This window comes from Zeugodacus cucurbitae, chromosome 2, assembly GCF_028554725.1.
Source record: "Zeugodacus cucurbitae isolate PBARC_wt_2022May chromosome 2, idZeuCucr1.2, whole genome shotgun sequence".
Classification (NCBI taxonomy): Eukaryota; Metazoa; Arthropoda; class Insecta; order Diptera; family Tephritidae; genus Zeugodacus; species Zeugodacus cucurbitae.
In genome coordinates, this window is record NC_071667.1 from 77,542,929 (window position 1) to 77,569,519 (window position 26,591).

Genomic DNA, 26,591 nt, shown 5'->3' on the forward strand with positions numbered 1-26,591 from the left:
GTATCCAATGAAAATCGAGAAACACTATAGTGGTCGAAACAAATTTTTAACACCCATAACTTCAAGCATTCTGCATATTATATTTTATATAAATTGTATGTATATATATATTTTATTATATATCATGTTTGTAAATATGAAATTACCCTTTTAACCATCATGCCTTATAATTTAAAAGATTTTGCATTTCATGCATAACTGGAAAGTCTCAATGCTGAATATTAAGCGGCTTTAAGAAAAATCTTCCTTGTAGTTGCTTCACGCGTAAACAAATTCAACATGGTATATATATTGCTGCGCCTTAATTTTATTTAAGCAAACATTTTGCGGATCATGTAGTTGAGAATTCCACCGTTCTTGTAGTAGGTAATATCGACTTCAGTGTCGAATCTTACAATAGTATCGAAAACTGTGCCATCAGCCTGTATTGGAAATTGGTGAATTTGTTATAAAAAGCGAAAAAAAACAAACAAAACATGTTACTTACCTCCACTTGTATCTTTTGGCCTGGTTTCAAACCGCTCTCTGGTATAGAAATGTTGTATACCTCACGGCCAGTTAGATTGAAAGTTTCTGCGTTTTGTCCTGGTAAGAATTGCAACGGTATGATGCCCATACCAACCAAATTCGAGCGATGAATACGTTCGTAAGACTCGGCAATAACAGCTTTGATGCCCAACAACAAGGGGCCCTTAGCAGCCCAATCGCGGCTAGAACCGCTACCGTAATCTTTACCTGCTATCAACACCAAAGGTGTGCCATCTTCACGATAACTGAATAAACAATGGAATTATTATTTAAATATTTGTACTTCTACAGTGTTGCCAGATAATGTATACGCACCGATCGGCACAATCGAATACATCCAATTCTTCGCTGCTTGGTATATGTACGGTACGTGGACCGGTTTTGCTCACCAATTTGTTAACCAAACGTATATTTGCGAATGTACCGCGCGCCATCACTGCATCATTGCCACGACGTGATCCATACGAGTTGAAATCGCGTGGTGTCAAAGCGCGTTCGGATAGATAACGTGCAGCTGGCGAATTTCTAGCGATCGAACCGGCTGGCGATATATGATCTGTTGTCACGGAATCGCCCAAAAACAATAAGCAGCGTGCGTTTTGAATACCCTTCAGTGGTGGTAATTCGCGAGTCATGCCATCGAAAAATGGTGGATGCTTAATGTATGTAGATTCACTGTTCCATGGATATAATTTGCTTTCAGCCACCTCAATCTTCTGCCAGTCTTCAGAACCCAATGTGATTTTGCCTAAGTATAAGAGAATTTACATTAGTTGCTATTGTTGCCTTTATTGTAGTACTGTTTGCCATACTGTAAACTTCCTTGAACATAGCTGGGATGACGTGTTTACTCTCCACATCCTGGATTTCATTGCGGGTTGGCCAAATATCACGCAAGAATACCTTTTCGCCAGATGGTCCCTCACCCAATGGTTCGGTTTCAAAATCAATATCGACGCGACCAGCAATTGCGTAAGCAATAACCAACAGTGGACTAGCCAAGTAGTTGGCGCGCGTGTTAGGATGAATGCGACCCTCGAAGTTACGGTTGCCCGACAAAACACCACAGCACACCAAGCCGTTCTTCTCGATGGTATTCACAACATTATCGTCGAGTGGTCCAGAATTGCCGATACATGTCATACAACCGTAGCCGACAATGTCAAAACCTAACTGCTGTAAGTATGGAATAACGCCTGATTCTTGTAGATAATAGGTGACTACGCCAGATCCAGGTGATAGTGAGGTTTTGATGTAAGGCATCACTGAGAGACCCTTTTCCACCGCCTTCTTGGCAAGTAGACCGGCTCCCAACATAACCGACGGATTGGAAGTGTTTGTACAAGATGTAATTGCAGCAATCACAACAGAACCATGGCGAATAGTATAAGTTTTGCCATTATCCCATTGGAATTGGCCGGCGGCTTGTAGCGCTTCTGGAGCAATAGCGAATCCTTTGAAGCCGACCTATGAAAGTTGTAGTGAATTGAATGTTATTAGCAATAATAAATTACTTAAATACTTAAAAAATAGCGAAGCAAATCGAAAAATAATTTAATTTTGAATAGCCATTAAATTATCAATAAACACTTACAGGATTGACTAGACAGGACTGGAAGTCGCCCTTCATATCTGTAACTGCAACGCGATCATGTGGCCGTTTAGGACCCGAAACAGACGTAACCACAGTTGACAAGTCAAGAGTAAGAGTCTAAGATTAAGAGAGAACAATTGTTGTTATAATTTTCAATAATTTTTTTTATATATAATAAATACCTGTGAGTATTTTGGATCTTGCGAGACATCGTTATAATCACGTAGTTGTCCAGTTTCTTTCAAATATTCACGGATAACCTCAATTTTTTCCTCTGACCGATCTATATAATTATATGTAAGTCAAAATTAATACATTTCTTGCTCAACTATTATTGTGTACAAAATTTACTTGTTTGTCTCAAATAAGCCAAAGTGTTTTCGTCGATGGGGAAGAAGCTTACAGTGGCACCATTTTCAGGTGACATATTACCGATGGTGGCACGATCTGCTATGCTCAACTCGGCTACACCAGGACCATAGAATTCAACGAATTTGCCAACGACACCTAATTGCCTTAGGTTTTTGGTAATAGTCAACACCAGATCAGTGGATGTAACAAGTGGTCCCAACTTTCCAACAAGCTTGTAGCCAACTACCTCTGGCAGCAACATGGAAATCGATTGACCCAACATAACAGCTTCAGCTTCAATACCTTTAAAATAAAAAAATGTGTAAAATGTTTTTCGTTTACTTAAGCAATTAAACTTTTCTCATAAGACAGACTATTTACCTCCAACACCCCAACCAAGTACACCTAAGCCGTTTATCATGGGCGTATGCGAATCGGTACCGACAACGCTGTCAGGATAGAGCAATTTTGTATTACCGCTACCTTCCTCGAATACAACACGACCCAGATATTCCAAATTTACTTGATGAACGATACCTGAACCGGGTGGAACAATTAACATGTTGTTGAAAGCGCGCGCACCCCACTATTAAAAACAAATTATAATAAGATTAAGAAGGGAATACACAGTTAATAAATACCTTTAAGAATGTAAAACGCTCTTTGTTGCGCTGAAATTCCAAACTTTCATTCTTTGCCACAGCATCCGTGCTGTAAATATGTAAAATTATTTTAAGAAAAGTTACAAAATGAATAATCAAACCTTCTTGTGAAATCCACTTGAACCGAGTGATCGATTACCAAATCAGCAGGGCAAATTGGATTGATTTTTTCGGGATCACCTCCAAGTTTTAAAACAGCATCGCGCATCGCTGCAAAGTCCACAACAGCGGGAACACCAGTGAAATCCTACGCAAAGAATATTAATATGTAATTACATAAAAAAAAATAAAAAACATTTATTTACCTGCAGTATAACACGCGCCGGCTTGAAGGAAACTTCCACATCATTTTGACCTTGTCTTAAATCAGGCGACCAAGCCAAAATGTTTTGCACATCTTTTTCGAGTACATAAAAGTTGTCGCAGTTCCTCACTGCCGATTCCAAGAGTACGCGTATTGAGTACGGTAGTTTATCTAATAAAATAATGAAAACATATCAAAAACATAATATTGATATCATAAAGTCTTTATATCTCGCTCTCATTGATAACAGCTAATGATTTGGAATACCATAAACTAAGTGGCTTTAATTTTGCAAAATGATAAATATCGAGAATGCTTAAATGAGAGATAACAATGATGACAGCGTTTAAATTAGTTGTACTATTACTTATATTATGCAGCAAAATAATCTTGCACACTTATGCAATATATATAATTTTTTATGCTGAATGTGCCTTCTTTTTATCGCGTACGATTATGCAAAAGCTGTGATTTTTGCCAAATCACTAGCGCGATAGCAAAGCTCAAGTGGCGCGTTTAGCATATGTCTGATTTGTATTGATTTGGAAATGTCTAGCCTTATTCTTTATTGACCTTTTGATTCTTGAATAAATATATGTATATGTCGCTTATCGAAACAAGTGTTATACACCATGTACATACATATGTACGGATGAATTTATGTACGCGATGTTTCTTCCAAAGGTGCGTTCTGATTAAATAACTTTTCTTAAACTCCATTGCCATTTTGCATATTCTGGGTTAATGGAATGATTGTCACGAAAACTGGTATGCACATATCTTATGTACATCTACTTAAACATACTTCGATAAACTTCTCCACCAATGCATTCTCTTACGGCTAATTGCACTTTGGTTATACATATTAATTTTAGTACAAATACACGCACATATGTGTATTCTTCATTATAGTATATAGAAAAATTAATTGTATGATCACTGAATAAATATTTCGGTAATTGAAGGCACTTACTATAGTTTGGATCAATTGAAGCCAAGTCAAAGTATTTGTATGTTGTTCCATTCAAGGAAAACGACTTCTGAAACTGCGCAAAAGGATTGGCACCTAAAAAATTTGAATTTTTATAGAGATTAATAATCTTTTACAAACATATTTTTAAGTAAAATAAAATCGGTTTTATAATGTATTAAAGTTCTAACTTACCGGCCATTGTTTTCAGTTTGTATCAACTAGTATAAATAACCGGAATAAGAAGAGAAACAACAATTTCACCGGAGGCACGTCCGAGCACAAATGATTCTCACAAACAAATGGCAATGCTGGAGTAGTAGCCCAGCAATAGAATTCGTATCGATATGCGAATTGCGAATTATCAACACAAATCAGTTTAACGATGTTGTACGAGCAAGTAAAACGTTATATATGTCTAAATGGTATATGTTATCTGGTTTTGTTCGCTTATCAGATATTTGCGGAAGGGAAATGTCACACAATTTTTATTTCTTATTAGACAATCTAATTGGAAAATAGTATTAAGATACCTAAAAAATACAACCATGTGGCTGCGTTCATAAGTCGCTGAAGAAAGAAAATAAAATGCCACACAATTTAAATTCAAACAATATATGCATGTATTTTTTTCGAAATATACATATTTATTAATATATTGAAATTTTACCTATTTTATGAATTTAATTTAGTTTTTCAGTTTTGTAAATTCCAATGTGTCTACACGTGTTATACGTACATTACTATGCAAGAGCATGCCTAGACGAATGCTACATACATCCATTTTTTCTTGATAAGGGTATAGCAATTGGTAAAATATATAAACCAATACAAACACAAAAGTTTCTATAGAAAAGCACACAAATCTTTGAAGATAAATTAATTTATTTAATGTATGTACAAATAGAGATTTAGATTTAGCTTCATACTTAAGACCTAACTTTTAACGATATCTTTAGCGCTTGTCATCTCGAATGGAATTCTTTGGCCTTTAGTCCGCCTCCAAGGCCAAATTTGTGTTGCCGATATTTGGGCCGGGATTTTCAATTGTGCTTACCCCAGTAGTTGGATAATCCTGAGTATAAGGTTTACCATTAGAGGGTGGTACAGTTGGTAAGTCAACGGATTTCCTCGTACCTTAAAACGGAAGTATTTATACACAAATTTAAATTTTTAATTTCTTAAATAGTTGATCGACTTACTGCAGCAACCACCCATGTTAAAAGTAAAGGAATTTGATAGCTTTCCAATCACTCACGACGGTTAATGATAAACTGAATGCTAAGAACCAATTTGATAACATTATTTTATTACATATAGACAAAATAAAGAAAATTAAACCCCAAATGATAAGATTTGGTAGTTCATTTATATGCACCCTACGAAAGGCTGTATAGATATTCAAATTTTCTTAATATAACTTATGTCTTTTAAATTTTTTTGAAATTTTATAAATTTTCAGGAATGTAATACTTTTTTGGAATTTTTTTGAAGAAATTTCTGACTTAATGATCGAATCTCTATTTTTTTATTAAATAGTGTTTTATACATCATATATGAAAAGGAACTTAAGTATCTTAATAATCGGTTAATTACCATAAATTTCTGTTAAAGTTTCTACGAGTTTTTAAGACCGAAATGTTATTTCATCGCTTTCTTATACCGCTAAAGAGTTGCAACGTGTGTATGTGTTAGTTTCCGTGATAATTATCTCTATGTTTGGAGTTTCGGTAGTCTTCACTTGCGACCACAGAGTTGGAAAATTATTACATTATCAACAACTCCATCTTATCAAAAAGTATCTACTACTTTTTGTGCAATGTTCGTTTGCAACCCTGATTGTTGTTTTTTACACTTCCTTTTCACATTGTACGTTCTTTGATTTGAAATGAAAATCCCGTCCATTCATCGTTTTCAGATTAGTTTTGAGAAAGCTCTCGCTGATGAAAGTAATAATTATTTATATAAACATTAGCAAAGTGAAACGGCCAATTCTGAAGTGCTCTGAGCAAAATATACATTAATTTGTGTTATATTAAGACATATCAATGAACGATAACCAATTGTCGTATTGCAAATCAGTTTTTTGTTTTGTTATTATTCCGCGATTCTTGTTTTGCATTCATATCTGAGTATCTTCTCTTTTGTATCTTGTATCTAGACAATTCATATCATTCGTGTTTGACGTTTTCTTGTAAATGTCAATGAAGTGAAACTGAAAAAAATAAACGCAAAGTGTAAAAGACTTTAAAATAGAAATTAACAAATAACATCAGGATCACGGTTCGCCTGCTGATTGAGGCAAATGTGCTAAAATTTGTAGAAATACATTTGGAAATACTTGAATTTTTATACATCAAAAGGATATAAAAACCGCCATTGTCAATAGAAAAAAATCGATATAAATTAATTGTTTTCCAACCACTGTTGTTGTGGTTAGGGACTGCAGTAATGGATGACGAGTTTAAACTGTGCTGGAAGAATTTCCAGGATAATATAGCCAGCGGATTTCAAAACCTATATGACCGTGGCGATTTGGTAGATGTTACACTTGCTTGCGATGGAAAATTGTTGCATGCCCATAAAATTGTACTTGCTATTTGCAGTCCATATTTTCAAGAAATTTTCATAACCAATCCCTGCAAGCATCCAATAAGTAAGTAAAGTAATTTAATGTTTAATATATCATGCAATAAGCCGTTATGAAATTGACATGTGTACATTTACCTATAATCATTTGTTTTTTAATGTGTTTTTATTTAAGCAGTTTTTACGCACTACATGTTGCTATTATTATGATATAATTTGAATGCTTGTACACGCATAATAAATATATATTTTACTTAAGCGCGACAGCTTACAAAACTATATTTTGAATGTATTCAAATTTATTCATTAGTGACATTGTTCAAAAGCTTATGCTAGGTATCTAATGTCCTCTATCGGCGTAAGAATTAAATTTCTAATTGAACTATAGTGTATATGTACTAAAATTGTTTATGCATGAGGCTCTTTTGAATTCAAAACAATTTCAATGAAATCTGTTTCTATTTTCTATTTAATAAGGTTTGATCCATTTAGTTGCTTACTTTATATCTAAGGAGCCGTTTGCATATCTTACAATGACCTAATTCCAATTGAAATATAATTTACGAATCGTTACAATTCTTAGTGTTTAATGAGGTACACTTCATTTCAATAATTTTTTTTTGTTTTTTTATGTTAAATTTTAATATGTAGAAAGAAATAAAATTATTAAAAGTAATTATTAATTAGGATATTCAATTACTTTCATATTAGGAAGTGTAACATTAAAATTTCCTTTAAAAAACCACTATTTATGTGCACTTTTTAAATTTTGCAATTATTTTCGTTATTGTCGTTAAAAATCCGACAGTTAAAAATTGTGTAGTATTTATTAAGATTTGATTAATCTTGATACTTGATTAAAAGTGTTGACAATTTGTAAATCGAAATATTCGAAATATTTATTAATTGTTAAAATTCTAAACAGTACAATCAAATGTTTATCTCTTTATCCGTAAAACTATAATATATGCATACATATATACAAATGTGTGTGTAGGTATGTATGTATGTATATGTGCCATAATTTCAATTGATTGTGATTTTTTCTTTAGTTTAATATTTACCACGTTTTTATCAGCGATCACAACGACAAATGTTCACATTTTACAACAGTAGCCATTCTTGCTTATGTCATAAGCAGCTATGATATAAATCAACTTCGGTAATAAATTTTTTAAAAGTGCTCTAGAGAACAGTAAGCGCTAGATAAATATACCAAATATATCACGCTCGTACGTATATACATACTTAATTTACTTAAGGTTTAGTTATTGGCGAAAAACCTGTATCTATGCCATAAATGATTTCACAAAACCGATGTATGTACGTATGTAGCCTCCCACCTTGATAAAACTGATATTGCGGATAGTAGTTGTAAAAAGGCAATTTATAATTTTATACAGCGTAAGCTTTATGGTATCAATGCATATTTTGCTACCTTAATAAATCCAAAGATTTTCCCCAATAAATCCAATGCAATAATATGGACAGACATTTATAATGGATAACTAATACCAAAACGTAAATAAAGATAATCGTATACTAAATATGTAAAATTTTATTTTATGTTATACTAGTATTCAGACAATATGTAAGGACATTTGCTTACTTAATGAAATAATTTAAAACAGCAACGTCACTTCAATTTGAGGTTATAGTATATTAAAAACTCGTTTGATTTTTTAAAAATTAATTATAATTTAAAAATTTAAAATTCAATATTTAATTAACAGTTTCAGCAGATACGTGATTACTATCCAAAGGGATTTTAGGTTACAATTCCGATCGAACTAAGATCTAAATAGTTTTTAACCGGGGTTTGATTTTGTTTTTTTTTTTTTTTTAATTTGTGGGTTGTTGAATAACTTCTGATATAACAACTTGAGATCAATTAAATATTTTTTGCATATTAAATCCATTAAATATATACCATAATCTTAAGTTACGAATTTTAATTATTTTGTATTTACATAATATTTTAAACTAAAAAAGAACAAAGCTAGCGATGGCAACTGCCAAATGAAATGACCAACTTGATGGCCAACCATTGGTTGGTTTCAGGGTAACATTATTGCTACTATAAATACTAAAATATTGTGATTATACACAAATACATACATACACATTCTACTTATATTTATGAGCACTTGATGTGCGTAAATGTTATTTACAAGTACGAATTGGATATCATATCGCTACGCTACCCGTTTGCTTTATCAGATCGAAAAGCAATAAAATAAATGTTTTATCTTTCAAGTAGTAGCAAAGGTGCTACTATTAGGAGTGTTTTGTGTTTTCGCCTCCTTCGAATTATTGTTACTGCACTCTCGTATTTCAAAGATAAAGAATATTAATATAACCCATAAATAACAAAATATTAGGAAATAAAACAAAAATTACAAAAACATACCAACAGAACGGGAGCACTTCATAAATAGCTACAAAAACATAACATATTAAAGGAAAAATGAAATAAAAAAACTATACATAAAAACTGTTTTATCTTATTATCGCGTTTAACAATCATTTTATGACTCCACATACTGATATTAGCTTGCCATTTGTCCGGTTTGTTAGTTGGCAAACTGTGGTGCTTAATAGGCCTGCTTTATGTGTGTTTACATTGTATCCGCTGACGATATGCATTCGAAGACCGTCTGCTAACGGTGATTAGATCAGTATTGTTATATACATATATGTTTGTATAAACCTTTCATCACAATAGTCTATTAGATAAAAGATTATATGGGCAAGCAATGTCAATATGATAGATATTCATTTATACATATCTATTTGTGTAGAACATATTTGAAATGTCTAGTAACACGTGCTAATTGTTGTAGTAGATAGGAAAAATTATTAATTAAGATAGGTGCAGTAAATTAAAAACATATATTTGGAATTCAAAATGTTGTTGTAGTTGAAACAATAAATTGAAGTTGAAGGGCTCACTCACTTTCTTCGTGGACATATGTATGTATTTACATAATTGGCACCTTCACCTCTGCCAGCTCACTCGCCGAACATTTTCTTCGATTTGTGCTATTCGATCTGATGTTATTCATCAAATTGAGAGGCCTTCGAGTAATAACCCGCGTCCGGACAGCCAATAGGCTTTATTCTACTTTAATTTTTACCGAAATATTAGAAAATGAACTTAGTAATAGTGAAATACTCATTAAGTTTTAGAAAATATATGCGTGGTGTGTTAAAAAAATGTCGGGAATTGTAAAATTTAAAGTTTTACATGACTCTGAAGCACGGTAAAATTGTATGCTATATTCATTGGATACTTTGTCTGTAGCAGCCGCTAAACTGAGACGTATTTGAGTCCCTACTTGGAAAACAATACTGCAACGATGCCCCAGCCTTCATTTTTTCCTTCATATCATCTCTTTTTTTCTTTCCAATAACAAATTTCGGGTACATGGACAACGCTTCATAACAGGTATCTATGATAGAGTGACCTGAAAAAGTCCCATTAAAATTTGAAAAAATATTAAGAGAGCACATGGTCTGTGAACAGAGAAAAAATACTTTCTCATAATGTAGATGTCGAATGTAGAACTTCAGTTATAAAAGTTACGTTATAGGCATATTTTGAAAGTATCTGCAAAAGAATTCCGAAATTCTCCAAATCGATTAGACTCTATTTTTGTTATGCAAGGACAACGAATGTCATAATCCCTTACTTACTTCATTAAAATTTTAAAACCAGATAAAGGTCGTGAAGTTTCAGAAAGTAATCCACCTAAGAACCGTTTTTCATTAACATAGATCTTAAAGTTTAAAGAAAAGTTTTTGCTACATTTTAGCTTATAAAATCGTTGTCACGTTATGTTTACCCAGAACTGTTTAATTCTTAGCGCTTTTTCTTTTCTCGATGAAAATGCTACCTCTTTACCTCTTTGAATGTGTTTCATTTTCTACATGATAAAAAGACCAAAAAATGTCACCCTATTATGCTGGTCAACTCTCACTCACAATTTGAAAACCCCAGTATAGGGCAGAATAAATGCAATATTGAGAAAAGAAAATGTTATTAGATGTTCTATATGCAAGCATCGACATTTTTTCTCAAAACTTCAAACTGTTCTTTTTTCTAGAAAAAATGTATTTTGGGGATGGTATCTAACCAAAATTTTGTACTGATTACTATTTATAAATTGACTGTTATCAATTTCCTGCTGTGTATCGAATGTCTTGACATACAGACAAATATTCACGATTTATTACAATTGCAAAATTCTGCAGTGTTCACATCCATCGATCGTTCTTTTATTACTTCACTCATAATCCTGATATCCTCACTATTTTGACTATATCTAATATTATTACGATATCTTTTATATATAATATATTAGAGTATTCACTTGCTTATGTAAATCTTATGTTCTCACACAGACACTTGCTTGAAATCTTTTAAATGATAGCAAATTGGGTACTTAATTTTCTACAGCGTTGTACAACTCGAATTTATCTGCTGAATGGCTGAGATAACACATTTTTTTTTTGTTTTTCCACAAGAACAAACCGACAATAAAAAGTACATATGCATGTACATATACATACATACATACACATGTATATACACCTTATTATATCATTGGTATCGCTTTGCCCTCTTCTGATTCGATAAATGTTTATCATAATCAGGGGAAATTACCTAAACGATTTACTATTGGTTGTGTCTTTTATGAATGTTGAAATTACATGAAGTATAAGGTAACGCCCTCTACTCACTTTGTAGTAGTTTTATTTAAAATAGTTTTTTATTAAGAACATATAGATATGTAATAATATAAATTATTTAAATAAATGTAAAATAATTTGTTTTTGTTGTTTGAAAACTCTTTTGTTGTTTATTAAAATATTCTTGCTGATGATCAATACAATTTTGTTTTCTTATAAATACATATTTGAAACACTGTATTCAATCCGATTCAAACTACTTCAAAACATAACTTGATATCTGTATGCATCAAACGCTTCCTCTGGTGTTAAAAATGTATTTTTTCTAAAGACAAAAAGTAAATCATTGGATGTCAAATCAGAACTCAATGATGGAAGGTTTGGTCGGTAAAAATTCCTTTTGTGTGTGACAATATTTAAGATTTGGTACTTTCCTGATAATGATGTTCCTAATGATACCTTGACAAACTTCATGAAACACTCTTTGTTCATTTCAAATGGGTGCAGACCACATTAACTTCAATCTATGTATCAGTTAAGGGTTAGGTAGGTTTCAAAATTTGGAAAAAAAATGTTTGCTTTGTACAATCACTCCTATTGCGAATGTCGACTGGCAGTAGATATAGACGACAAACTGTTTAAAATATTATCCAAAAATTTCAAATCAAACTTCCAGGACATAGATCCTATGGAAGTTCCACCAATCACAGCACGTTACTTTCAATTTAAAAATTTAAAACCGTTTATCTCAAAACTCAATTTTTTAAGGGGTTAGGGTTAGTTAGAGACACGAAAAAATGAGAATTTCAGTAATTTTTTTTTGCTATTAAATCATGTTATTTTACAAAAGTAATAATATGGCATTATAATACAATGTTTTGACTTAAAGTCACGAAAATTTGAATTTGATTTTGAATTTGAAATTATGATTTCCAAAGTTATAGCTGTCTGTGTTGACCAAGTTTCAAAAAAAGGTCCTTGAGGTGACAATCATAAGTCCTTGGAGATTACTCTAAAATGATTGATTTTAGATTGTGATAAAAAAAATAGTTTTACAAATAGATAATCCTGGGCCTGAACCAAACTTTTTTTTTTCAAAAATTAACAAAATGGCGGCCTCAGGACATTTTTTTCTAGATTTTCGTGAAAAAATCAACAGTTAGTAAAATCGAAATGTTTGAAAAAATAATCTTTTTTTCAGGCCTGAGTTTATTATGCATTCTAAAAGCTGTAGAAATTTCATTAAAGTCTGCCGAGCGGTTTTCGAGTTACAGTTGTCACCAGTTCAAAAAACACAATTATCGGATAAACTTAAAATTTTCAGAGTATATTTTTAAGATATTACACTTAAACGAAAATGCAAAAAAAAAATTTATTTTTTGAAAATCCTGACTACCCCTAACCCCTTAAGTCGTTGGAAACGATTTTTCGAATAATTGTGTAGCAATTTTATTCAAATTTTGCACATATGTATCTTTTAACCTAAATTAATATTTCCAACCAAAATATGGCGAAAATTTAGCAATTTATCCATGTACTATCGAATTATTTTTGGTTTATGGATTTTAGATGAACCAATAATGATTTGTCCACGACAATAGCATTTTTTTAGATGTCAATGGAGATGAGATACCAACGGCTGAGTTTTCGAATTATCTGAATAAAAAATTAAAAGAATACTGTTTAAAAATGTATCTTTGATATTTTGAATTGTTTAACTGAAATATCGTCCCCTCAATATAACAATAGCGTATAATTCTTTTTTGGGTTTTGAGAAAATCGAGTTTAAAGTTTTTGTCAAATCAGAAATGAAGGAAATTTTTGAACATGAAATTATACACCATTTTTTCCAATGACATTTTGACCCACTTTGTGGAAGTAGAATTTGACGAAATTTTGACCAGACATAGAATCAATGATGGAGATTCTAAATATGCAATAAATAATAATGGCGTATGAGCACATACTTCTTCTTCTTAACTGGCGTAGAAACCGCTTACGCGGTTATAGCCGAGTCCACAACAGTGCGCCACGCATCTCTCCTTTTGGCGGTTTGGCGCCAATTGGTAATACCAAGTGAAGACAGGTCCTTCTCCACCTGGTCCTTCCACCGGAGTGGAGGTCTCCCTCTTCCTCGGCTTCCACCAGCGGGTACTGCATTCAAAACTTTCAGAGCTGGGGCACTTTCACCCATTCGAACAACATGACCCAGCCAGCGTAGCCGCTGTCTTTTTATTCGCTGGACTATGTCTATGTCGTCGAACAACACATACAGCTCATCGTTCCATCGTCTGCGGTATTCGCCGTTGCCAATGTTTAAGGGACCGTAAATCTTCCGCAAAACCTTTCTCTCGAAAACTCCTAGTGCCGTCTCATCGGATGTTGACACGCTTCAGCACCATAAAGTAGGACGGGAATGATGAGGGACTTGTAGAGTTTAGTTTTTGTTCGTCGAGAGAGGACTTTACTTTTCAATTGCCTACTCAGTCCATAGTAGCACCTGTTGGCAAGAGTGATTCTGCGTTGGATTTCAAGGCTGACATTATTATCGGTGTTAATGTTGGTTCCTAGGTAAACGAAATTATCTACGACCTCGAAGTTATGACTGTCAACAGTGACGTGGGAGCCAAGACGCGAATGCGCTGACTGTTTGTTTGATGACAGGAGATATTTCGTCTTGTCCTCGTTCACCACCAGACCCATTCGCTTCGCTTCCTTATCCAGGCGGGAAAAAGCAGAACTAACTGCGCGGGTGCTGTTTCCAATGATATAAATATCATCGGCGTACGCCAGTAGCTGTACACTCTTGTAGAAGATTGTACCTTCTCTATTTAGCTCTGCAGCTCTTATAATTTTCTCCAGCATCATGTTAAAGAAGTCGCACGATAGCGAGTCACCTTGTCTGAAACCTCGTTTGGTATCGAACGGCTCGGAGAGGTCCTTCCCGATCCTGACGGAGCTTTTGGTGTTGCTCAACGTCAACTTACACAGCCGTATTAGTTTTGCGGGGATACCAAATTCAGACATCGCGGCATAAAGGCAGCTCCTTTTCGTGCTGTCGAAAGCAGCTTTAAAGTCGACAAATAGATGGTGTGTGTCGATCCTTTTTTCACGGGTCTTCTCCAAGATTTGGCGCATGGTGAATATCTGGCCAGTTGTTGATTTTCCAGGTCTAAAGCCACACTGATAAGGTCCAATCAGTTTGTTGACGGTGGGCTTTAGTCTTTCACACAGTACGCTCGATAGAACCTTATAAGCGATGTTAAGGAGGCTTATCCCACGATAGTTGGCGCAGATTGTGGGGTCTCCCTTTTTGTGGATTGGGCAGAGTACACTGAGATTCCAATCGTCGGGCATGCTTTCTTCCGACCATATTTCGCAAAGAAGCTGATGCATGCACCTTATCAGCTCTTCGCCGCCGTATTTGAATAGCTCGGCCGGCAATCCATCGGCCCCCGCCGCCTTGTTGTTCTTCAAGCGGGTAATTGCTATTCTAATTTCTTCACGGTCGGGCAATGGAACATCTGTTCACCGGATCTTTTCGTAAAATTTTCGAGCATTACCCCTGTCGGCCAGCTTGTCAAGCTCTTCATACTCACGCATTTCTGCCTCTTTCTTTCTTTTTCTGCAAATGCGTCTCGCTTCCCTCTTCAGCTCTCGGTATCTTTCCCATCCCGCTCGTGTTGCGGTCGATCGCAACATTGCGAGGTAGGCAGTCTGTTTTCTCTCCACTGCGAGACGACAATCCTCATCATACCAGCTGTTTTTTTGGCTTTTCCGAAAGCCAATGGTTTCGGTTGCAGCTGTACGTAAGGAGTTTGATATGCAGTCCCACAGCTCCCTTATACCCTTATGAGCACATACGCTATTGTTATATTGAGGGGACGATATTTAAGTTTGTATATAAAAAAAAGTGTAAAATACCCATGTTTTTAACATCTGAATGAGAATGTGATTTTTATTTTAAACTTCTCAAATTAGTTTTTTTTAAGGACATTTATTCCCAATTATTTTTGTATAAATTTAAGTGTACATTACTGAGAAATAAGTATATTTTATATATTATAAAAAGTTCAAAATACTTATTATAGGCACGATATTTGTTGGAATTAATTATTAAGTCTTCATGGCTTTGTTTGATTTAATCTCTAATTCCTATTCGAGTATATATTTATGTATATTTCAATTAGCTGTTGAAATTAAGCCCGATATATTCACATACATTTGTATAAATAAATTAAGAAAAATACAAAATGCATAATGACCATAAATATGGATGACATATTGATACACAAAACATACATACATACATATATTGGGTACAAAGTATAAGCTCGCCATAATAGAACCTATTTGGTATTTACTTATGTATTGTATGTACATACATGCATATATGTTATTTTTCATATTCTCAACATCCATTGCATTTCACAAGCCAACATTTTATGAAAAATTCCAGCAATTTGGATCATATATACAGCACAAAATGCGATTATCTACAAGGATTTATCGCATTTTCAATGAACTTTAATCAAAGTTTATCATAACAAATATGGATTATTGAAAAGGCGCTTCGCGACTGTCCAAACGTGGAGAGCATTCCCTTTTCTTGCTCTTATAGTACAGCATTTATATTTATATACTATATATTTATGCATGTGTATATATGTATATATGTTGTTGCATACACTTATCTACATATTAATAATATACATATATACATATAGGTATATATAAGCTACGCTTTACTAACACACAGACACCACCGAGCTACAACTTAATATCAGTGCTTTGATTTCTGAGATGAAATGCGGAACTAACATTATATTCTACGAAATATTTGTGTCATCAGAGAATAAGCTGAGCTGAACTGATCAGTGATCCTACTTACGAGTGGCTCGAGCTTGCCGGCGATATAACATTAGCCATATCATTGTACACATGCGCATGAATGGGTGTATGTGTGTGTGTGTGTGTGTGTATTTCGAGTGTGACTTGTGTACATGTGCTGTATCGTGCTAGAGATGCTTCAAAAAATTCAGACACGCTCGAGTCATGCACGGATCTTTACATACAGTCATTTATGAAACAAAAAATAAATCATCGTTAGAACAAACAAAAAATATTAAACGTTGACCTGTACATACATACATACAAACGTATGTAAATTAAATGAGAAATATCGCGGTTTTGTAGTTGGTTGATATTGTTTACTTACATACATATATAGGCTGGGGACTAATGGCGGAGGATTTTCGCTCCACACACACACACAGACACACCTACACATACATAATTACATGCACCTACCAGTATACGCTCGGTAGATATGACTGCGCCAAGTGGATCATCGACGTTTGTCTGTATGTCGTCGGGTTAGTTGTTGCGTTGGAGGTCGTGATCGAATGTAGGGTAGAAGTGTGCGGCTATTTTGTGATTATTGAGAACAAGAGATAATATTGTTTTTAAGTAGATGTTGGCGCTGCTTGCTTGGTTGGGTTTAGCTGTCTCATCGACACAGCAGCCACATCGGTTATTTCCAACGTAATGAAAACGGCTGCTGTTGCTGCTGCTGCTGCAGTTGTTGTGTGATACATGTACTACCAACAAATATACTATCTATCTACATACATATGCAGTTATATATACATATATGTAAATTCATACACATGAGCGTTGTTTTTAAGATTTTTAGCTCTTATCGAAAATTTTTATGTATTGATTTAGTATTTATACATTTCATATGCTGATAACATCTTCACAGTATATTTGACCTCTTTCGTTTTTACAGTTATAAAATGTTGAACACACTCGTACGAGAAACAGTAAACGTTTGTATAAGCATCTGTATTAATCCATAAAATAATGTACCCCGTTGCTCCCCCCTTTTGTGACTTCTCAAATAGTACATATGCAAACTCATATGATATTTGACTGTACTTTCGTGGGCTTATGACAACAGTCCGCAGCATTTACGCGCGTGCTCGATCTTATTATCTATGTATGCATCTATGGTGAACCGAATAGTTAGTATTTAATGTTTAGTGGAGTGTGACAATTCTTTGTTTGAAATTTGCTAGACATTTTGAAAAATTACACAAAGCTTGCAGTCGAAAATTTAGTCAATACGGTTTTATTTAGTAATAAGATTTCTGGAGATCTCCAGAAATGAGATCTGAGATTAATTGGATCTCCAAGATATGTTTTGTTAAATAAAATTACTTCGATTTGGTTTGGTTTAAAGGAAATTCGAAATCCTTTTCAGCGTTTCACAAGTTAGTATGCCCTATTGATGAAAGAGATTTATTGATTATTCAGGATTTATATTATGTTGAGAGCATCCCGTAATACCATTTGCTTTTGCTTTAGGAGGACTAAGCCTCAGCCAGTTTTAATTCTTGTTAAATTTTCCAGCGAGCAATCTCTTTTAGTCAGAAAATCAGAAAAAGTTCTCTTGTATATCCAACAGTCCCGATTATCCGGAAGCGATTAGAATCTATGTGATATTCCTATGATTTTTATTGATTAGAGACACGGTATATTGTCTTCACCTGTTGTTTTCTTAAATATTCGTAAAAAGCTCAAAACATTTCTTGGATTTCTTAGAGTGTCAGCTTTCTCAATCAAATTCATTTTCGAAAAAGTCATATTGGGGGTCATCGCTTTTATCTGTTTAGTAGCTAAAGTGTCAAACCTCTTTTTGGTATCATAAACTCTTTTATTTTAAATTGTGTTTAATTGGATCACTGAATTCTTAAGTCACTTCAAATTCTATATCTCACGAACCAATTATCCAAGAGAATTGAAAATTATACACCTGCTTTTTGGAATAATAAATTCTAATATCAAAATAAATGAATTCAATTTAACCTAATGTCGATCCGGTATATGGGATATTTTATGAAATGAATATTTATTATAATATTGGTATTAGGAAAATGTATACCTTGAAAGGAAGCGATCCTGATTTATATAACATTTTTGAAGACTTAACGATATATTATAGTCATACTATTTTTTTCCAATTAATTAAGTACGCTTATCTTTTATTTTATATTTTATTCTATGCAGTTTATTACAGCAGATATTTTCCTTTCGAATCTCTTTGTAGTTATACTAAAAGATGTCACATTCAACATAATGTGTGAACTACTGGAATTCATGTATCAGGGTGTGGTGAATGTCAAGCACACGGAATTACAGTCTTTCATGAAAATCGGACAATTGCTACAAATCAAAGGTCTTGCCACAAATGCCTCATCAACAGCGGGCACTACTTCGACGGATAAATCAACGAGTCAAACCCACAACGCTGACGAAGCGAGCAGCGCATGCGCAGATGCAGAGAATAATAGTAGTGCGACCCCAGCAAAAACCGGTACAAACCGTGCTGCCAGTGCAAGTGATGACGTGAATACCTCGGATGGGTTGTCGAGCGTCAAATTATCCAATCCCATTTCGGTGAAATCACACTCACCAGCATCATCACCATCACCAATGAGCTTCGCCGAATCAACTACAAATGCCAATCAGCCGAATTTCAAAAGCTCACCGGTAAACAATTTGCCATTTAACCCGAATTATCCGCCGGGTGCAAATCTCAAGCGACATGTAGATTTGAATAATGACGCCCTATCGATTTACTCGCGTAAACAGTTCCGTCGATCGATAGCTTCCGCCGATCACAATACCGATCATAGTGATAGCGCCGATGCGGATGCTGAATCTGATTATTTCCTACCGTCTATACCACATCTGGCGAGTAATTCTTCCGCTGCTGCGGCGGCAGCGGCTTTTAGAGGCACCTTCAATCCTGCTGCCTTCGGGTTTGACTATAATTTATACAAAAACAGTAGTGCGGCTGGTGCTAGCAGCATTGGCGGTGCTTGTGGTGGCAATGCGTCTGGTGTTGGTGGCGCAGAATATCCAAATGATTTGCATCTTCCCAGTGACTATTCAAAGAATTTCGCGAATCATGTTGATATACCACCAAGTATGTATCGTATGTTGCTGTTTTTTTATTTTTGTTTTTTATTTGAATGTATTTAATGTTTTTGTACGCATGCCTACAATTATTTTGTTATTTTCATATTAGCGCCAACTACCATAAACATTATATATTATATGTAAGGAAGTATATGTATGAGGTTAATGTAGCTTTGAGACGCTCGCTTGTATTTGTTGCTTTTTATGTTGTATTGGTTTTAAAAAGATTATTTGTGTTGCTTGTATGTACGATAGTAACTGTACTAACATTAAAATTATTAAACGTTTCTGTAGCTATTGTCAAAAGAGCGGTCGAAACCACGAAATATTAGCTTTTTCGTACTTCAATGACACTTGTGCTCATTTGTTATAGTTATTGTTATATTAACAAATAAAATCCAATTTGTTCTTTTTTTTAAATCAATGTTCGAATTTTGATAAAATACTATTCTATCTCATCTTAAAAATGTTTTTCTTTTTTTTGGAAGACTATCTATTAACATTAATAAGTTTTAATGCTGCTTTCTTTGAAAATGATATTTAACTAACTTTCTCTTTCTCATCAACCTTTATTTATAAATGTAATTTATAAATGTAATGTTTATGTATATATATATAATTTAATAACATTACATGTATGCACATACCACTGTCTTCTTCAAAGAAATAGCTTACGTAATTTTTATCAATATGCACTATACAATCAAATTGTCGGTGAGAGCTTTACTAAAAATAACCAAACAGGAAGCTTTTAACCTATGTCATGTACATATTCTAACCTAACTTTATCTCTTGTACAGTTCAGCTTTGAAAAAATTCGTTTTATTGGTGTCGGATGAAGTATAGTAAAACACCTTCTAGCTTCTTCTATTATACTTATATTTATTCTGTCGTTATTGTTTAGACCTCACTGAATTTAGATGAGATAGAATCGCATTAGGTGGCAAATAGTATTCGTGAGCGACGTAAATACATATTTCATGTTAAATCTGGACATAGTAGTAAGGAATACGGAAAAAACAAGTTTATATTACTTTTTTCTTAATACTCAAGAACTTGATCAGACATCTCAAAAACAATTTCTCATAATATATATCTTGACTTGAAGTTGTTCATTTGCCGACAATGAGGGAATAAAGATAATGTTTTCTGGGTTTTGAGCAAAGCATACTAGGAAGAGTCTAAGTTAAATCTTCGAAATATTCTCTATTAATGACATATAAACTTGACCGAAAAGTTTTATACACCATTTAATTAAGATACAAATGTAGATTATATCCATATTTTGGATTTTATAGTAACTATATATATCCCGTAAATTGTAATTACTTTTTTTAAAAACCATTTTTTCGATCTTCAAACCAAAATATTTCGATTTTGGAAGCTAACTTCTAAAATTTTTTTTAATTACTTATAACTCAATCTCCGGGAAAAAAATAGTTTGGTCCATCCAATACCCAGCCGAGTGTTGTTCAGTGTTATTTATCAAATCTATTAAAATCTGCTTGAAAATGTATCGAGCTAATTACTAGATGTTTTTTTAGGATTTATTTGCGGGTTACTTCTGAGACCTTCATTAGAATTTATTAAGGGGTTATATACAGTTAGAATTTTCAAAAAATCGATTTTTTTATTTCATTTTCTTAATGTACATATATTTAAGAATACACACAGAAAATTTCATATCGTTCCGGTGAATATTTTCAAAGTTACAAGCAAATTTGAAAAGGCGTTTCAGAGTGCTTGGAAGTACAAGGTCCGAGTGGCAGCGCCTTTTTCTCAAAATGGTGTTTTCAAAGTCGGTGACCAACATTACTCGAAAACGGCTGGACCGATTAGTCTCAAATTTTAACACGACCTTCTTAAATATATTTTTTAGTAATTAATCGAAGATTTTTTCTCTCCGATAAATATTTATTTTTTTATAAACAATTTAAGGCCGAAATTTCGGTGAAGAATCGATTTTTTTTTTGAGAAACCGCCATTTTGTCAAAAAAAATTTATTTTGCTTATTTCTTCGATTAATTACTAGATTTAACATTATTTTAACAAAATCTGTTTGGTTTTTTAATTTCATATGATCCAGTTCCGAGATATAGTGGTCACCGCAAAACGTCTTTTTTGAAAGGAGCTCCTGGAGATCCGCTGTAGCTCTTTTTCAAATAAATATTTTTACTAGTCTAAGCCTTAAAATACATTTAAAAGATACCATAATATGTGTATAAATTTTTGGATCAATAAATTAAAAAGCTTTCTCAGAAAAAATTCTGGAAAATTCACTTTTTTTCGGCCGTTTAACTGTATAATACCCCTTAAAGCGTTTTTCATTGAAATTTCTGTTTACACGAGGTGTGTTCAAAAAATAAACACTTCCAATTGTCCACATTATTATTATTATTATTATTATTATTATTAGGTTGCTAAACATGCCACTGAAGTACGACAAAAAACAAATCTACAACGATGCCTCAGCCTACATATTCAAACACTGACAAAAGTACATAATATCGAATAGAGAATATTTTGTAGGCGACAATATCAATATAGACGAATGAATAAATATTTTGTTAAAAAAATTCCCGTTATTTATTTAACGCATCTCGTACATTCCAATACTACATTTAGTTGGATCACACTTATGAAACTATTAATGAATTTCATCGTAGCAAGTCAAAATTAACACGTTTTTATTAAATCACTACTTAGTCTAATGCCAATCAAATGTACTTACATAGGTATTTAGAATAAATATTAAATAATCAAAGATACACTGTACATATCTATGCACATACAGCCTAAAATATGTACATACACGATTGTATATTAGTATGTGCCGCACACTCAGTCACCACGCACTATTCTTTTTTGCTAAACTTACTGATTTATAAACTTTTACTTACACTTTTGTTATACTGACTTGTTTAAACGCTGTACTCTCTGTAAATAATTCATTTTGAATCCTTCAAAAGCACAAACGACTTAATCCAATATTAATGCAAAAACAAACTCACGTACAGTTTCCACATATTACTACAAATATTATCTGTAATATGATCTAAAGTATATCCGACTGATATTAACATATTACGTATTTACTTTATCTTTGGCCATTGAATTTGCCGTTTCGCCGTAAATGCCCTTCATATGATTGTTGTAGACAGCAGCAATGTGGTGATGCTCTCGTCGACGTCACTGTTGCACGGCAGTTGCGTCTTTAATCGCAACAACACCGTCGCCACACAACAAGGTATGAAAACCTATTGGCTCTGCAAGTCCTATCGCATAAGCATGTGTCGAGCACGCTGCATAACCCATCAAGGGCGCGTCATATCCGCGACCGGTGTGCACAACCATCCGCCGCATATGCGTGGAAGTGGACCGGGTGGCGGCGGAATGGGCAACAGCAGCGCAGGAAGCAACAGTAATGCCGGCAGTGGTGGGAATGGTAGTGGCTTTCCCATCGATGTCAATGCTCAACAACCGTCCGCTGTGGCGGCAACCTCTAACTCGTCCACTATAAATTTGAATTCTATCAATATGCCCGGTGTACTATTGCCAGGCGCTACCAATTCGGCAGCAAATGTGAGTAGCGCTAGCGGTGCGCGACTACATCACACAACAGCGAGCGGTGCCATTGGTACACCGATGTATCAACAGCATAATACTATGCATAATTCGCCAGGGCAACAATTGCAGTTACACCAACAGCAGCAACAGCAACAACAACTACAACATCAGCAGCATCAGTTGCATACAGTGAGTGGTTGTACAACGCCACCACCAATGTCGGCCGGTTTAATGGGCAACTCACACCTACATGCGCACACTACACAAGCGGCAACTAGTCTCTTAATGTCACATCACTCCGCGCCAGACAATGGCAGCATGGCCGGCAACGTGCATCATCACCACCACCCGCACCAGCATCACACAATTGGCGGCTCAGGCAACGGAGCGATGGGCGGCGCTGGTAGCGGTACGCAAAATTTGCACTCGAACAGTGTCATACAAAATATACTGCATAGCGCCAACGCATCGAATGCCATGCACCACCATCATCATCCACAATTGCCGCACATGTCGCATTTGTCGCAGCATCAACATCACCACCAACAACACGAAGCGCATTTGGAAATAACACCGCTGATGCAATCACCACCTCTACCGCCGCCTCCACCGCTACATCTGCAAAGTCCATCGAATCAGAGCAATCAGTCGCAGCATGGTAGCGGTGGCGCTAATTCGCTTAGCTCGCCAATAACAACAACGCCGGCGTCAGCTGCCAGCGGTAGCGCGCTCAAATCACCCTCGCAAACGAATCTCAGTGACGAGGCGATCCGTGTGTCTGAGGCGCAATCTCATGCAGCTCATGCGGCGCATCTGAGTGAACAACACCAACATTTGCTGAGCCATGGCACAACGCTGTCACCGTCCGAAATAAATTCAAACACCGCCGTGTCGTCGCATTCAACGGATGGCGCGAATGAGGCGCAGCATCAGGCGCACGTCATCGACTCCATAACGATATCACCAGGCGAAGGTCACAGTTTCAAAATGGAAGATATGTAACCGTTAAGTTCACTAACGACGAATTGCGTTAGCAAAAAACGCTAATATGACTCAGTGTGAAGCGTTCGAAACGCACAATGCAACTCCTTCCCTTTTATTATAATTATTACACACATACATACATGCATACAAGCCAATGGAGAAATTAAAAATTTGTTAGTTTTTAAGTAAAAACGAAAATCTCTTGAAATTGTGGTAAATATGAGATAATGGTGAGTAAAGCACTAAATAAGGAAAATCACAGTAAATTTTATGAAGAAATTGGTAAGTGAAAAATAGTCAGGCACGTCTGAAAGGAGTACGTCTTACTACTTTTTGGGAAATATTACCAATATTTCCCATACAGTTAGCTCATAAGAACACAAATAAACTGTAATTAGAAATCGTTTAAGTTCGTTTTCAATTATCAAATTTTTTTAGTGCTTCAAATGGGATAGCGAAGTAATAGTTGGAGGAGTAAAACGGAAAATCGGTAAATTTTTGGTGAAAAAACTTTTTACAAGTGCAATTGCCACTCAAAAACGTAAAAATTTGGAAAACATTCACAAGATTTTTTTAAACTGATTTTGTGATTTCAATAACAATATTATTTACTTTTTTTTATTTATAATTTTCTGTATTAATTAGTAAATTAAGAATTAATGGTCCAAACTGACAAGTTTTGAGATTAACGAATTTAAAGGTTATGTCATTGCCAGGCTTTAAAATGATTAAACTAATGCTTAGATGTATAATTTTTAAAATGAGTATAGTAAAACAAAATTATGCGGAATATTCCTAACAATATGTTTTTTAAGAATTATTCAATTTTCAAGAAATGTGTATGCTTTTGAGCATTGAAAAAAATATTTAAAAAAATGCTAATTTATAGTGACTGCACCCGATTTTAGTGACATTATTTTAATTTGAAATGTTTTGAGGTATGTATGTAAGTATTTACATACGTCTCCATAACCATATAGTTATAATAACAATATCGACATGGCGTGAATTTGTATCCACATCAAACGTTCTATTGCATGCATTTGTAGCCGTCATACGTAAGTTCCAAGGAAAAATAACTGTAATAGGTATACCAAATTCAGTAATTTGGCAGTTCATAATGGTGTAACACATACATACATACATACATACATAAAAGAATAATACTGGAGCGTTAACGATGTGTTTTGTCCATGGAATGATCATATTTCATATCATCATCTTAATTGGTAGCTTAACAAGAACTCATTCACTCACACACACATACACAAACAAGTACCAACATTAAAATCACAAACGAAAAGTATTTTCATATAAAATTAATAAATTTGACTGACTAACGTTTTATCTATGATATAGTCGCTCCTGGTGAGCACTGGTTTCATGGCAAATTGGAGTTCATGCTGAGCCAACGTGGAAAGCCTCTGCTGGTACATGACGGTCACACTTTTGGCATACAATATGTGCGCAAGGATAAGAAGTATTGGCAGTGCAATTTATCGCGAAAATTTAATTGTAAAGCTCGTGTTACCACCACGGACACTGGCGAGATAATTGTAACCAACAACGAACACTGTCACACGGAAATACGCCAGCATTTGCGCAAAGATTATCAACGCAATAAAGTTATGATGAATGCACTGCTAAACCTTAGCACGAATATAAGGCGTCAGAGCACTAATGGGAACAACACTAACAATTTAAATAGTTTAAGCAATTTTACAGCGCTGGCTACACATGGTACCAGTTTACTCAATGCGGCAGCTACGGCAGCAGCTATGAGCGCACCCGGTAGCGGTAGTTCGCAGAGCTATCGTAATGACTGTTTAGATCAGCAGCAGCAACAACTTACTGCTGGTGTTGTGGATTTTACAAAAGACAGGGGCACGAACTCACCAGCTTCACGCATAGCTACTAATACGCATAACCAAACTATTTTAGATGAACATGATGACACACCAAGACCGTTGGATTGTGGTTTTCGACAATCTACGACGACGACTACAGGACCAAATGAATTTGAGAAAGATATGAATAGTCACGACGGTAACTATAATGGTGCAACGTGGAAGTGTAAAAACGAAATTGGTGACTCGTGAAACAAACTTACACGTTCGTAAATATGACAAAAACTATTTTTTACGATAAAAGCAATCATGCATTTCCAATTCAACAAAAATCGCCAGAATTTGGAAGATTGCATTAAAGCTGCAAAATACTCGTACTTGTTACACTCAACGTACAACAGCCAAATCCAAAGAATTTTTATCTACATACATATTTTTGATAATTTTAAAACATTATATGACAATATACAATATTAGGCTAGACATTTTTAAAAACATTTTTTCTAATAAAATACAA

At 34.4% G+C, this 26,591-nt stretch overlaps 2 protein-coding genes across 2 annotated transcripts; one reads left to right on the forward strand and one right to left on the reverse strand.

Annotated features, from left to right (window-relative positions):
• Positions 1-60: 60 nt before the first annotated feature.
• Positions 61-4,846, reverse strand: LOC105218740 (cytoplasmic aconitate hydratase). The gene is made up of 13 exons (XM_011194508.3): positions 4,605-4,846; positions 4,413-4,505; positions 3,441-3,610; positions 3,237-3,382; positions 3,115-3,184; positions 2,855-3,059; positions 2,474-2,776; positions 2,305-2,405; positions 2,123-2,239; positions 1,341-1,995; positions 844-1,276; positions 488-773; positions 61-422 (listed from the first exon to the last, which is right to left on the reverse strand). Exons 1-13 carry the CDS (start codon positions 4,609-4,611, stop codon positions 312-314), a joined length of 2,697 nt encoding a protein of 898 aa, XP_011192810.2. The 5' UTR covers positions 4,612-4,846; the 3' UTR covers positions 61-311.
• A 1,459-nt stretch (positions 4,847-6,305) lies between these two features.
• LOC105218749 (broad-complex core protein isoforms 1/2/3/4/5) lies at positions 6,306-25,306 on the forward strand. Its single transcript, XM_011194519.3, has 3 exons — positions 6,306-7,065; positions 18,802-19,683; positions 22,834-25,306. The coding sequence occupies exons 1-3, from the start codon at positions 6,861-6,863 to the stop codon at positions 24,243-24,245; spliced, it is 2,499 nt and encodes an 832-aa protein (XP_011192821.2). The 5' UTR covers positions 6,306-6,860; the 3' UTR covers positions 24,246-25,306.
• Positions 25,307-26,591: the final 1,285 nt, after the last annotated feature.